Raw genomic sequence first — 14,019 nt, forward strand, 5'->3', positions numbered from 1 at the left:
CGGGGACCAGTCATACTGCTCCCTTCGAGAACGTGCTCGCCTCCGCTGTATCTTGTGTATATCAAGTTCACAGACAAGCCCGCCCCGAGTTGCAGCCAAGTCTTCTGGAAGGCGTGACAAGAGCGTGAGAGCGGCTTGAACTTGCTTCTTTTGCATATGACAGTGGGTTATCGGTTCTTGGCATTTGCTTCGTCTCCTCTCGCGGGACAACACGAGAAGGAACACGACCAACCCAGCCCTTCGGACGCTCTGAAATGTGGAATTGACCTTGCCCAAAGCATGTGCCATTCCGATCTGCTGATGGGCCGGTTTGGCCTGTGGCGCTGGAAGAAGAGAAGAAGGAAAGTTACACGGATACCTACCCGGCGGCCAAGAGCATCAATTCTGCAGTTACATTCAACAGCGCCCAGCGCTGGATCAACATAAAAGCTGTGTTCTGCTGTCCGTTCTTTGCTCTTGGCCAGTCTCCGAGCAACATCAACATTTCTCGTCAAGGGAGATCTGCTCAGTCTTCATCAAGATGGCACGACTCTCTCAGTACGATTACGTCTTCGCCATTGGCACCCTGTTTGCTCTGCTTGATGCCTACAACAACGGCGCAAGTAAGTAACCTGTTTCTGTCTCTGCGGCTCATATGGGTGCTGATCAGTTTGTTAGACGATGTAGCAAACAGCTGGGCCACCAGCGTTTCTTCCAGATCCGTGACATACCAACAGGCCATGGTCCTTGGTGCTGTGTTTGAGATGGTTGGAGCCATCACTGTCGGCGCCAGAACCGCATCCACCATCAAGAACAAGATCATTCCCCTCTCTGCCTTCCAAGACAACGCTGGTGTTCAGATGCTTGCATTCACTTGTGCGCTGGCAGGCGCATCTTCATGGGTCATGTGGTGCACACGACATTCTGCCCACGTCTCATCGTCCTACTCGCTCATCTCGGCCGTCGCCGGTGTGGGAGTCGCGGTCGCTGGAGCCTCTCAAGTGGAATGGGGCTGGAATGGCGGCCAGGGCCTGGGCGCAATCTTCGCTGGCTTGGGATTGGCTCCTCTCATTTCCGGCGGGTTTGCTGCAACAATATTTATGCTCATCAAACTGGTGGTGCACATTCGAAAGAACCCGGTGCCCTGGGCCGTTTTTACCTCGCCATTCTTCTTCCTTATCGCCGGCACTGTTTGCACACTATCCGTCGTCTACAAAGGTTCTCCGAATCTTGGTCTGAACAAGAAGCCCTCGTGGTACATTGCTTCTGTCACTATGGGTGTTGGCGGTGGTCTCTTCATCCTATCAGCCATTTTCTTCGTTCCCTGGTTGCACGCCAAAGTCATCAAGAGAGATCACACTATCAAGTTCTGGCACCTCCCCTTGGGTCCTCTGCTCTGGAAACGCCCAGCTCCAGCTGATGCTCACGAACAAGCAAACGTTCCGGACTACGCTGTGGTTCAGAAGCATGACGAAGACGAAGCCTCTACTCATTCGCCAGATTCTGCGAGCCAGAATGACGTTGAAAAAACTGGGACCGATGTTAAATCGCACTCCGCCGCTCCGCGGGAGAGGGCGCTTGTAGAGGTCGAAGCCCAGACCACACAAATGACCTACAAGGAACGACTGGCCGAGGCTCAGGAGAAGTTCCACGCCAGGCTTCGCAAGAAGCGTGGTCCTCTCGGTTGGGCCATGCGCACCTTACACAACAACCCCATCGGCGAAGGCGAGATCTATGAATTTAAAAACATCAAGACTCTGATGATTCGCATCCCGGCCATGCTCGTCGTCGCCGTCCTGTATGGCGTGAACTACGACATCCACTCTGCCCAGACTGGTATTGCCGGCACACCCGAAGGTCGACGCATGGAGCGAGTGTACTCTTATGCAACCAAGTATCCCAACGAGGTCGAGCACACCTACTCCTTTGTCCAGGTCATCACCGCTTGCACGGCATCCTTCGCCCATGGCGCTAATGATATAGGCAACGCTGTCGGCCCCTGGGCCGTCATTTACTCGGCCTGGTCAACCGGTGACGCAGCCAAATCCAAAGCCGAGGTGCCCATCTGGCAACTCGCTGTGCTCTCCGCCACGCTCTCTATCGGTCTCATCACCTACGGTTACAACATCATGAAAGTCATGGGCAACAAGATCACGTACCATTCGCCATCCCGAGGCTCTTCGATGGAAATGGGTGCCGCTATTACCGTCCTATTGTTCTCTCAGTACTCGCTACCCGTCTCGACCTCGATGTGCATCACTGGCGCCACTGTTGGTGTCGGCCTCTGCAACGGCACGTGGAGGGCAGTCAACTGGCAACGAGTCGGTCTCCTGCTCTTTTCCTGGATCATGACTATCCCTATCGCCGGCACGCTTGCAGGATGCATCATGGGCATTGTGCTCAATGCTCCCCACTTCTTGTAAACACTCGGTAATTCGGTTTCTTCCTCAATTTTGCTTCTCTTCAACAACTACTGATCACAACTCGCCGTTCATGGAGGATACAATTTAAGGTCAGCGATGGTCTTTTTCACAGGGCTGATGAGCGCGTGGGACAAAGAGGGTGCATCATCAATGTCAGGCAGCCCACGGGGTCTGTCTATATACATACAATTGTACCTTCATACTCAAGTACAACTGCGTCCTCTTAGCTTCATAAAAGGTCTCCTCCCATGATTCTTCACAGTCCATTAAAAGTCTACTTGCCTTTTCGCAGCCGCTCCTCGCCCATTCTTACGGTATATGTATTAGCCCTGGTTGTTAAGTCATGCAAGAGAAGGCACAGGAGTCGTCCAGGTGCCCCTTGGGCCTTGACGGCTGTGTCCGTGCCGGTCATGGTCGCCTCAACTCTACCCCAGCCTGCAGCCTCGCGGAGTCGTAATCCAGTATGTGAGAGATTGACCTCACAAACCCCCGCGGCTTTTTTTTTTAAGCAGCATGTCTTGATATACAATGAGGGGTTGTGTTTGTTCCACGGATCGAAATATCCCTCAGGCGAATGACGATGCCTTAGAGAGGTTCGGGATGCTACCACCAAATTCCGACCATTAATGCTATCCAGAGCGCAAGGAAAGTCCTCGCCATGTCCTTTGCCGCAAGGGCCGCAGGGGCCAGCCCATCCCTTCCCGCTAGCATAGAAGCAATCACCACATGATGTTTCTAAACTCGACCTTACATGTAGCTGTTATGATCTTGTGGGTCTTGTCCTTCTATCATCTCGTGTTCTTTATCCAGCATGGCGATGGCGGTAGTCAATTCCTCGCTCAGTGCGCATATCCAGCCAATGTAGTAATCTTGGATGGCGATGCTCGACATCGTCGGTGAGTCCATAAAGCGCAGGGTGGTAGAGTTTAGGTCAAACGTTCAGTAGAATCTCTGAGTTTGGGTCCGAGCACCTTGTAATATAAGCAGAGAACCGAGACAGGAGCAACCAAGGTTGCCCTAGCACGTTGCAACAGATGTAGTAGAAGAATTTGCAATAGTGGTGCTGCTGGTAGAGCTAATCGTACAATTGAGAGGCTGTGAGTCGCACCTTTAAAGCCAATGTGACTACATCGTAAATGAGGCCAGGCTCAGCCCGACAGCCTTGTGTCCCTGACGGTCTTTCTCTGTTTGCCACTTGGGTTCGAATCAGCTGGGACGGACCTCGGCTCGCGGACAGGCCGCATAGCGTGGCCAGCCGAATGATTCTCCTTGGTTGTTTCTGTGGTTTGAGGGGGAAAGAACATTCAATTATCACGAGAAAAGAGATGTTCAGGAGTGGAGGTTAAGTTATGGCAAAGACCTCTGTTAGATAGAAACAGCGCCATCATCTCTACCTACCGGAGTCCGCTCCAAAATGATGCCCCTTTCCGCTCCATTATGCTTTGACCGGTTAGGCTCGTATATGTGAATCAATCTGCGCAGGGAGGAGCCACGATGATGCTGGTCTCGTGCCAATCGCCGTTCTCTAGCTGTTTACTGGCTGCTGACATTAAGTGTGTCAAGCAAGTTCCTCGTGCTGCCAGTTACCTGGCGGGGCAGAATGTCGCCTAGTTGAGTTCAGAAGGGAGACTGTGAGGCCGGCTTTTTTCGTGTGTTGTCAATGAAAGGGGATGTTGTTGCAGCCTCTCAAAGCAATGATCAAACGCCCGTCTCTGTGGCAAGCACGTTTGCCACTTCCCACCTTAACGTCATGCAAGGATTGGGACTGTCATGATAACAAAGAGAGCTTCAACATACTCCGCGGGCCTTGCATTTGCAGTGCGGACCACAGGTGCAGGATTGCGGCCCATTGCACCCGCATTTTTTGCTCGAGCCACATTCGCATCCCATTCTGATTGCTATGAGCGTGGTCGGCTTGGATATTTGAGATAGCAACGGGGTCCGAATGTGTTCTGTTGAAGGTTAAGCTGATCCAAAGGGATGTGAGAAGGATCAAGGAGATGTGTGAGGCGAATTCACCTGAAAATACCTTTGATGAGGGCGTCACGTCATGGGAAGCTTGTCATCCCGTTCCGCTCGTTCTTCTCCTGTACTAGCCGAGGAACCTTCATAGCCTTGCATCAAATGCTATGTTATGTATCCCCCCGATAAGACGATGCGGGCTCATGTGGCTATCACACTGCTGGCCGAGATCTGTCAGCCGATTCAGTCGCTTGGAGCAAAAGATGGTAGACCACGGCCGTTCGGAACATATAGAGCTTGATGGCGAGGGGCGAAAGCCCGAGGACAGGTCGCTCATTGCCATTCCCGGATCCACCTCCCGTAGCTTGCACTGGTTCAAGCCAGCAAGAAGGCAGGGCACATAATTGTGGAGGGAGAAGATGTGGTGCTCATGTTGAGGTGAAGTTGATCGGAGGAGGTACAGAGTAAGTGGCGTCCGACCAAAGTGGCAAGGTCTCTTCCAGTGCCAAGACCGGAGGTAGTGGTGGCCCGCAGGCGCCGCCTTTGATACATGGAGTGATCGCTACGAATCTGCAGGACATTTTTCCCATTCGTCTCTGACAAACATCTTGTGTCCTGACCTACCAGCACATTCTTCTTTAATCCAATTCGCGATGGCTGGCATCTTCGAGGGCCCGCGCAGCGGTGGTACACTGTTTCTGGGTGGCCAGAAGATTAGTGGCCAGGATATTCGAGACCAAAATGTCCTCGCAACGCAGGCCATTGCAAATGTGGTCAAATCCTCGTTTGGCCCCTCCGGCCTGGACAAGATGATGGTAGACGACATCGGGGACGTCACGGTCACCAATGACGGCGCAACAATCCTCAGCTTGCTCGACGTTGAGCACCCGGCCGGGAAAATTCTGGTCGATTTGGCTCAACAGCAAGACAAAGAGGTGGGAGATGGCACCACATCCGTTGTGCTCCTTGCGGCCGAACTCCTTCGACGAGCGAACGATCTTATGAAGAACCAAATCAGCCCTGCCGTTATTATTACCGGTTACCGCCTGGCACTGCGAGAGGCTGTCAAATACATGCAGGAAAACATCAGCACGAAAGTAGAAACCCTTGGAAGAGAAAGCCTGGTAAACATTGCCAAGACGTCAATGTCAAGCAAGATAATTGGCGCCGATGCGGACTTCTTTGGTAATATGGTAGTAGATGCAATGCTGGCGGTCAAGTCGATCAATCCACAGAAAAATGAAGTCAAGTATCCGGTCAAAGCCGTCAACATCCTCAAAGCACACGGCAAGAGTGCGACAGAATCAATGCTGGTCAAGGGCTATGCATTGAACTGCACAGTCGCATCCCAAGCCATGAAAACGAGAATTACAGACGCAAAGATTGCTTGCCTTGACATGAACCTACAAAAAGAACGGATGAAGCTCGGGGTGCAAATCACCGTCGAAGACCCCCAACAACTGGAAAAGATACGAGAGAGAGAAGCCGGCATCGTCCTCGAAAGAGTGGAAATGATCCTGAAGGCTGGGGCAAACGTGGTGCTAACCACAAAAGGCATTGATGACCTAGTCCTCAAGTTGTTCGTGGAACGTGGCTGCATGGCTGTGCGGAGGTGTAAGAAAGAAGACCTGAGACGGATAGCAAAGGCGACGGGGGCGACTCTCGTCAGCACTCTGTCTGATCTGAATGGAGACGAGAAATTCGAGAAAGAATTGCTGGGGTATGCGGAGGAAGTGGTTCAAGAACGCATATCGGATGATGAGTGCATCCTTGTGAAAGGAACCAAAGCTTTTTCGTCGGCATCCATCATCCTCCGGGGATCGAACGACTATCAACTTGACGAGATGGAACGATCTGTTCACGATTCACTGTCCGCCGTCAAACGAACACTGGAGTCTGGTAGTATCGTACCCGGAGGTGGTGCCGTGGAGACGGCCTTACACATTTACCTCGAAGAATTTGCTATGACCGTTTCGTCGCGGGAACAACTGGCAATCGGGGAATTTTCGCAATCCCTTCTGATTGTTCCGAAAACCTTGGCCGTCAATGCGGCAAAGGATGCTTCGGACCTTGTCGCTCAGCTACGCGTGCGCCACGCTTTGAGCCAGAGAGTCCAAGAAGGGGACGCCAACGAGAGGGAAAGGGACATTGCCAAAAAGCGACAATACAAGAATTACGGCTTAGATCTGATGCGGGGCAAGGTTGTCGATGTCGTCAAGATGGGTGTCTTGGAGCCCAGCATGAGCAAGGTGAAGCAGCTCAAGAGCGCCGTGGAAGCATGCATTAGTATCATCAGGATTGATACCCTGATCATACTTGACGCTCCTGAGCCACACGGAGAAGACGATGGTCATGGGCATTGAATGGGGGATAGAACCTACATTTGCCACCTGACATCGTGCAGCGTAATGCGACGACCTGGATCGGCCTTGACAGCGAGACTCGACAGTGTATCCAGCCTCAAAATGAAACACATTCACCGCCTCAACGAAAGGTTGACAGGAACTTTCCTGATGCTGCAAAGAGAAGAGCAGCACGTCGCAGCTCAGATTTAGGTAGTACAAGCAGAGGAGATTTTGAGAGTCTGCAGGACGAGCGATGATGCTTTACGATGACGTTCTGGTCATGCACGGGCGTGTCCAGCAATGAAGGCTACGAGCCACGATTGATGCGGCCGTGACGAGAAGGGCAGAAGTGAGAGAAGCAAGGAAGTCACGCAAAACAGAGCAGGAGATCAGCGCGATGCATCGCTGACTCTTGTCTCTTGCGTCTTCCACACACATGAGCTTGCTCCGTAGACGGTAAACAAATGAACGAATGCCTCTTGCTTTGGAGATCTGGCTTTTGGATGATATTATTACTACCAGCTTCACATCAAACAAGCCGAAATGCTCCGTCTGTGCCAAGGTCGCGCAATTGTTCCCGAGTCTGCTCCGTACAAATAGGTTAAGTGTACGGAGTAAGTTCGACCAACTTCGAGGCGTGCCATTCTTTTCGCCTTCGATGCCTTTGCTCTTCGTCTCTATCTTTCATTCCGACAACTAGAGAGAGCCCCCGCCCGGATTTGAAACAAGATGAAGCATGCTAGAAACACGAGGCAAACTCTACTGGTGGCCACTGCCCCAGTATCTACCCAGCCTCGTCACCTCGGAATGAGACCACCGACCCGCGGACGATGGCACAGCCTGGATGATTATTATACTGCTGGAGGAGGGCAATGGCAACGCATACTGCTTGCAAAAGTAAATGCATGGAGAAGCCGGCACTATCAAGAAAGAAAATGTCAATGTTGATCTTCCGATGACGGATACCCCGGGAAGAACGGAGAGCTTCGGGATGCTGTGTTAGAACAGCCACGCACCTATTGACCCATATTGATAGAGGTAGGTCTCCATATGGTCAGCACGATGTTGCAGCGACGGTGGTCTACCACTCGGGTCTTTCACATCTCAAGCAACAAAAAGGTCCACTGCAGTCGCAAGGTCTGCCTCACCAGCACCCATTGCCCTTCCCCCGGAAGACCTTGGGATTTCGTGTTACCGGTCGGCTTCGGGAACGAATGCTCGAAATCCATGGCGGAAGAGGCGAGTTCCTGTCTTGAAACACTTCGCCATCCGCTCCTCCCCCCTTGACTTGACGCCGACGGACGAGGTAGGAAGCCTGACAAGGAACAGGAGGGCATCGGCAAAGAACTTGCTACTCATAGGAGTACGCAGTAACTTGATATGTTGACGTCTTCCTCGAGGAGGCGTAGTGTTCTGCAAGTACGCTAAGCGGTAGGTCGGTATAGTATTGATGTTGAACCTCCCGCCTGCCGCGTTCCTAGTCACCCTGCTTTTCTTGTTTTAGTACGACGGTCTCCTGGCACCCGCAGCTCCGAACCCGGATCGCCATACACGACATTAGCTGAAAAAGATTGAACTTCCATTATGCTGCTCAACAAGCTCTCAATTTCGTGATCGGCTGCATGCCTGGTCATGAGAATTCTGACTGAGGATGCTGATATAGTCAGAAGACTAGGACTGGACATCCAGGCGAACCTGCAAGCCCATTTAAGCAGGTAGGAGGGCACAAAAGCTTCCCATCAATGGAGCCGATGGCTTGATGATGCTAGCAGGTCGCCTCTGCTGCACTAGCTGAGTCACCATGTGTCAGCAATCAATTGGGGTCCCTCGAGACGACGAGAACGATACCCTGATCTTCGACGGTTGAGGCGGCGAGTGGCCAGATTATCATCCCCTTTCGACGTCCGGACAAAGACCGGTTCTAGCTTCAGACGAGGCTTGATGCATTCACGCAACCACTTCACGTCCTCCAATGTTAATTCGTGCGCGTGAGAATATTCAAGACATATATTCTGGAGGCTAGATACTTTGCCTTGTCCAAGCTCTCTCAGCACGCTCAGACGAGTCTGCCGTCCTCCTCCATGCCTAAAAACTTGGGCTCCTTCCAACAGGTGTCGCATCCAAGTCTAGGATCTTTGCCCAAAGGACAACCCGCTGCTCATGAACCCCCGCTACCGACCTTATTGGGTATAACGAGCAGCAACAGCACAGAGACTAGTGGCATTTACTCCACCTTGACACCAAGTTGGAGTATCGTGGCTTCGACCGATCAGCCGTCCGCACCGTTATCTGACTCTCAGTTTGAGGGCGACTCTCTTCGGCGACCGGCCACCCTTCCGGCACTGGGGCGGCATTATGGTGGCTCATTCTACCTTGGACCTGCTCCTCCCATTGAGAGGTCTGCTACAGACTCCTCAGGTGCTTCTGATGTTGCTCATTTGTATCAAACACATTCAACCTCGTCACGGCACAACAAACTGGACATATCAAGCAATTGGGGGCAAATACCGGATGAGATAGCAATACCCGCATCAGACAGCTTCGCAAGAAAGTTCGTCAATAGTGAGGCAGACGTTGTAGAGGCATCTTGGGGCCAACAAGGCACTTCGATGCCACCGCCTGAGACCGTCAGCGCACTTCCCGTCGCGTTTGTATCGGTAGTCCCAGAGCCAGCCAGGGGCAATAAATCATCACGGACACATACATCAGTCGAAATGGAGCAGGCGAAAGGAAAACATAGAAGAGTCGATAGCAAGGATGATGATCTTGGAGAGTCGTCAAGAATCCCTGCCAATATCAAAAAGAAAAGGAAGCCTCAGTCCGTGACGTCACATTCCAGAGCTGCCAGGACAAGTCAACGGCCTGGTCGGAAGTACGAAATGCAATGGCGCCTTGGTCAGGCACCGGCAGCCGGTATCAGAGACGCAAGAGAAGAGTCAAACTTTGAACGGGTGCTTACTGCTATTTCCAGCTATCACCAAGGCAATGCGGCTGGTATTTGGAAGACTGCCATGCTTCAAAATGCTTCTGAATTTGATGGAAATGGTCTCACGGAAGCTATTTCAGTCTCTATTATGCTAGCTGCAGGGTTCATTGCTGCCGGTCAATCTGAGAGTGCAAGCCAAATTCTGAACACGACTTTGCCGCTTGCTAGAATCATGCTACTCAGTCAGCACCCCCAGCTCTGCTTTTACCTCACCGAGATTAGCATGGACACTTCGAAGACTGTGGTTGGAAACCTTCGGGCGTCATGGAAGAATTATCTGACACCACTTGCCGTCAACGTTCTAGGGGTGCGTCACCCTATCTCTATTCTGCTCCAGACGCCTTTGACGGTCGAACAGAAGGTGAGAATGCGAAAAGTGGGACAAAGAATAGCACATGAGGAGCACATCCGAGCCTTCGGCACCCACTCATATCAAACCATGCTGCACCTCTGGTACTGGGCTCGACTCACCGCCTCATCAGGCGACGTTGCGGAATCCATCCGAATGCTCGAAAACTTGACTCAGGCTTGGGAACAGGTCTACTCGACCAATTCAGCTGTGTCAATCGCTGCCATCGTCGAGCAGGCCAGAGTGATGCTCGCATCTGGAGACGCCAGCGTAAAGGTTGAATGCATCCTTGGTGACGCGCTTCGACGGAATGACGTGCTTTCCTCGGGCCAGTCTCTGCAGCCGCAGTTCATGGACGCGGCCGAGTTAAGGTTACGAAAGAGTAGCCTCATCTTCTCTCGGTTAGCGGCTTTTCGCTGTCTGGGACGTTTGCACCTCATGAGAAGCAATCTCGGCAACGCAATATGCTGTTTTCGACAAGCGCTGGACATAGCCGAATCGAACTTGACGGAAGCATCTTCAGTGAGGAAGATGTGCAAGACCGATCTGGCCGCCGCAAAAATGTTGGAACTCGAGCAATCCATGGGTGGCTTGACACTGACGGACCCGATGAGCAGACTTCCTCCCCTTACCAGCATAATTCCTTTCTCCCCTGTGGAAATGACTGGGACACGGTAGTATGAAAAGCCAATGCTGCTTACAAGCGTCCAAGACAGCAAGTCGGCTAGGTGAATGCCTGGCTGTATTTTGATTGAGAAGCCATCTTCGCCTTGGATGAGCCTCGCTAAGCAGGTTCATGGTGAGGTTCCTTCCCTCTCGTTTCTACTTCATACTACCCAACCACCATCCCAGCTCAATTCCTAACCTCGCGGGCTGATCATACATCACCAAATGACCCGCTCCTTCGATATCCACTAGGTCCTTGGCACCCAACTTGCCCTTCAGCCTCGTTGCTGTCTCCACAGGAATCCACCTATCTTCTTTTCCCCAGATTATCCTCACTGGCATTTTCTTCCCAACCTCATGGTATCTGCCTTCGACCTCCGCTGTGCTGCGACTGTTGGCCTGCACCATCTGCCTGACAAATCCTTTCCTCCCTTCTTCGCTGACGATCCATGGCCTCTTCAGCATTTCCATGGTTTCTCTATCCAACTCACAATACGCCGCGTCTCGGATATACGCCTCTACGACGCCTTCAAACACCGGCCCAGTCAGAGCTGTAAATACCCGCACATTCTCCGCCACCATTTTGAACAGAGGGTGTCCGAATGGCCCGATTGCCACTACATCAATCAGGCACAAACTGCGGTAGTCACACCCATGCAGCAGATGTGCCCGCAAAGCCATCAAGCCTCCATGGTCATGTGCAACCACATGTGCCTTAGGACCCCGCCAGTCCTGCTCCCAGGATCTGTAGAGTGCAGCGAACACCTCCGACTGTTGTGCAAGGTCTGCGTCCAGCGCAACTCCCGCGCTGATAACGCCTTCTTTGCCGGGGAGAGGCATGCCGAGGGGACTGTCGCCGAAACCGGGGTTGTCGAAGAGGTAGACGTGGAAATACCGGGCGAGTGAGTGTGCGTAGGCGTGCCAGAGGCGCGAGGACCATGGTGTGCCGTGCACAAAGATTAATGGTTGCGAAGCCGCGTCGCCTAGAGACGTCCAGTGGATATGGTAGTCGTAGACGGCGGTGGAGTGGTGGAAAGTCTGGGTGAGTTCGATCGTGGACGACGATGTTGATGATGATGAGACATCCATATTTGTGCGGTATGTTGTTGAAAATAGTGTGTGTGCAAACTGCGACACTCGATTGAACTCAAGACTTGGATATATGTAGACGATATAGTGGCCCTGTGAAGCCAAGAACCAGCGTTGTCAGGGCTATATCTCAACCAGCACGGACTCCAGACTACGAGCACATAGCTATGATGTAGTCCCCCTGATGCCTCTCCGCCAACATCTGCATCGGCGTATACGGCTTACAAAGCGGGTTGTGTGGGGAAGTGCTTGAGACATTGCGTCAGTCTAGCCACTTTCGTTAATTATTTGCTTGGATAGGGTGTATCCATTAACAGGATATCATCAGGAAAGCAGAATTCCAACGAAAGGGGCCATAGTTGGAGACGAGTTTGTTCATCAGGTAGCAGGTCAACCAAGAAGCTGCTGAACCAGGAAAGCAGAATGGTTAGCTAGGGAATGCCGCAGTACCATAGCGCTGATAGCAAATCAAACAGTTGAAGATACTACTTACTCTAGCTTTACAGTATTTCAGCATCAAATAGTGGCGGGGAAATTTGCCTGTGGTTATAACCCTCAGCCTTGCAGCCTTGCGGCCCCTTACGAGGCTGAGGTTCGGCGATTTTTCCAGCCTCGTGTTATTTCCCCGCTGCGGGACATTTTCTCAATTGACGAACAATTCCATCTACACACCGAGACACCTTATTCACCGCAACATCCCCACCAAACCATTGCTAAGATGGTCGTCGAAATAATAACCACAATCTCACCCACAACCAACGAACCGATCCTAACCCGGCACGGCAAGTCACCAGAAGAAATCCTGCGTCTTGGAACCACCGCGCAGAGCGCCTTCAAGTCTTACCGCAAATCCCACTCATCCCTCGAATCTCGGCAGCAAATCATCTCAAAAGCCCTTAATTTGCTGTCGGAAAGACAAGATGCCCTCGCCCGCGAACTCACCGAGCAAATGGGTCGACCCATCTCGTACACCGCCAAAGAAATCACCACCGCCGTCAAGAGAGCGGAGTACATGAATAAAGTCGCGCCCGAGATTCTCGAGCGGAACGCAACTATTCCTGGTGAACAGGAACAAGGCTTCAAGCGATACGTCACGAGGAAAGAACCTGTGGGCGTCGTTCTGGTCATCTTCGCGTGGAATTATCCCTACTTGATTCTGGTGAACAGCTTGATACCGGCGCTGTTGGCCGGGTGCGCTGTGATATTGAAGCCGAGTCCACAGACGCCAACCATTGTGGAGCATATCGTCGATATATTTGATGCTGCGGGTCTGCCTCAGAAAGTAATTCAATACTTGCATTGCGGAAGTCCGACGGATTTAAAGCCATTGATCCTGTCACCAGATGTCAACCATATTTGCTTCACAGGATCGGTGGAGGCGGGGATAGCCATCCAGACACTTGCGGCTTCTCGCGTGTCTTGTTCCGTAGGGCTAGAACTCGGTGGGAAAGATCCTGCCTATATTCGCCCGGACGTTGACGCAGCTTGGGCGGCGGAGGAGATTGTGGATGGTGCAATATTCAATTCAGGACAATCATGCTGCGCCATTGAACGTGTCTACGTCCACGCCGACATCTACGATTCATTCCTGAAGGAAGTCAAGAAAGTCCTCGAGGGATACAGAGTAGGTGATCCCCTCGAAAAGTCTACACACGTCGGGCCCGTCGTCTCCAAAAGATCCAAGGAAGCAATCGAGAAACAAGTTGCGGATGCCGTTGCCGCTGGAGCCGTGGACCAGACACCTCACAACGAAACCTTCAAATCACCAGCCGGGCCCAAGGAGGGCAACTGGGTGGCGCCCGTCCTCCTCACCAACGTGAATCACAGCATGTCAATCATGCGCGACGAGACATTCGGTCCCGTCATCCCTCTCCAGAAGGTATCTGGCGACGAGGAGGCGATCGCCCTGATGAACGACTCGCAGTTCGGACTTACAGCATCGATATGGACAATGGATACACAAAGGGGTGAAGAGCTGTGTGGGTTGGTCCAGGCGGGCACGGTGTTTGTGAACCGAGCTGATTTTCCGAGCCCGGACCTCGCGTGGACGGGGTGGAAGGATAGCGGAAGAGGCGTGACGTTGAGCAAGTTGGGATTTGAGCAGTTTGTCAAGGTCAAGAGTTTCCATGTCAAGAACTACCCCAAGTGAGGCGGATGGAATTGATTTATGGGATATGAGACCAGCATGGTTCGATCGTACGGCCAGCCAGCGAGATAGGT

At 52.3% G+C, this 14,019-nt stretch overlaps 5 protein-coding genes across 5 annotated transcripts; 4 read left to right on the forward strand and 1 right to left on the reverse strand.

Annotated features, from left to right (window-relative positions):
- Nucleotides 1-520: 520 nt before the first annotated feature.
- Z519_08582 (uncharacterized protein) lies at nucleotides 521-2,402 on the forward strand (the record flags this gene model as incomplete). Its single annotated transcript, XM_016766310.1, has 2 exons — nucleotides 521-602; nucleotides 658-2,402. The coding sequence occupies 2 exons, from the start codon at nucleotides 521-523 to the stop codon at nucleotides 2,400-2,402; spliced, it is 1,827 nt and encodes a 608-aa protein (XP_016617468.1).
- A 2,615-nt stretch (nucleotides 2,403-5,017) lies between these two features.
- Nucleotides 5,018-6,727, forward strand: Z519_08583 (T-complex protein 1 subunit alpha; the record flags this gene model as incomplete). The annotated part of the gene is made up of 1 exon (XM_016766311.1): nucleotides 5,018-6,727. The coding sequence occupies one exon, from the start codon at nucleotides 5,018-5,020 to the stop codon at nucleotides 6,725-6,727; it is 1,710 nt and encodes a 569-aa protein (XP_016617469.1).
- A 2,063-nt stretch (nucleotides 6,728-8,790) lies between these two features.
- On the forward strand, nucleotides 8,791-10,722 carry Z519_08584 (uncharacterized protein; the record flags this gene model as incomplete). Its single annotated transcript, XM_016766312.1, has 1 exon — nucleotides 8,791-10,722. One exon carries the CDS (start codon nucleotides 8,791-8,793, stop codon nucleotides 10,720-10,722), a length of 1,932 nt encoding a protein of 643 aa, XP_016617470.1.
- A 144-nt stretch (nucleotides 10,723-10,866) lies between these two features.
- Nucleotides 10,867-11,799, reverse strand: Z519_08585 (uncharacterized protein; the record flags this gene model as incomplete). Its single annotated transcript, XM_016766313.1, has 1 exon — nucleotides 10,867-11,799. The coding sequence occupies one exon, from the start codon at nucleotides 11,797-11,799 to the stop codon at nucleotides 10,867-10,869; it is 933 nt and encodes a 310-aa protein (XP_016617471.1).
- A 718-nt stretch (nucleotides 11,800-12,517) lies between these two features.
- Nucleotides 12,518-13,948, forward strand: Z519_08586 (uncharacterized protein; the record flags this gene model as incomplete). The annotated part of the gene is made up of 1 exon (XM_016766314.1): nucleotides 12,518-13,948. One exon carries the CDS (start codon nucleotides 12,518-12,520, stop codon nucleotides 13,946-13,948), a length of 1,431 nt encoding a protein of 476 aa, XP_016617472.1.
- Nucleotides 13,949-14,019: the final 71 nt, after the last annotated feature.

Source organism: Cladophialophora bantiana (genome assembly GCF_000835475.1).
Source record: "Cladophialophora bantiana CBS 173.52 unplaced genomic scaffold supercont1.13, whole genome shotgun sequence".
In the NCBI taxonomy this organism is placed as follows: Eukaryota; Fungi; Ascomycota; class Eurotiomycetes; order Chaetothyriales; family Herpotrichiellaceae; genus Cladophialophora; species Cladophialophora bantiana.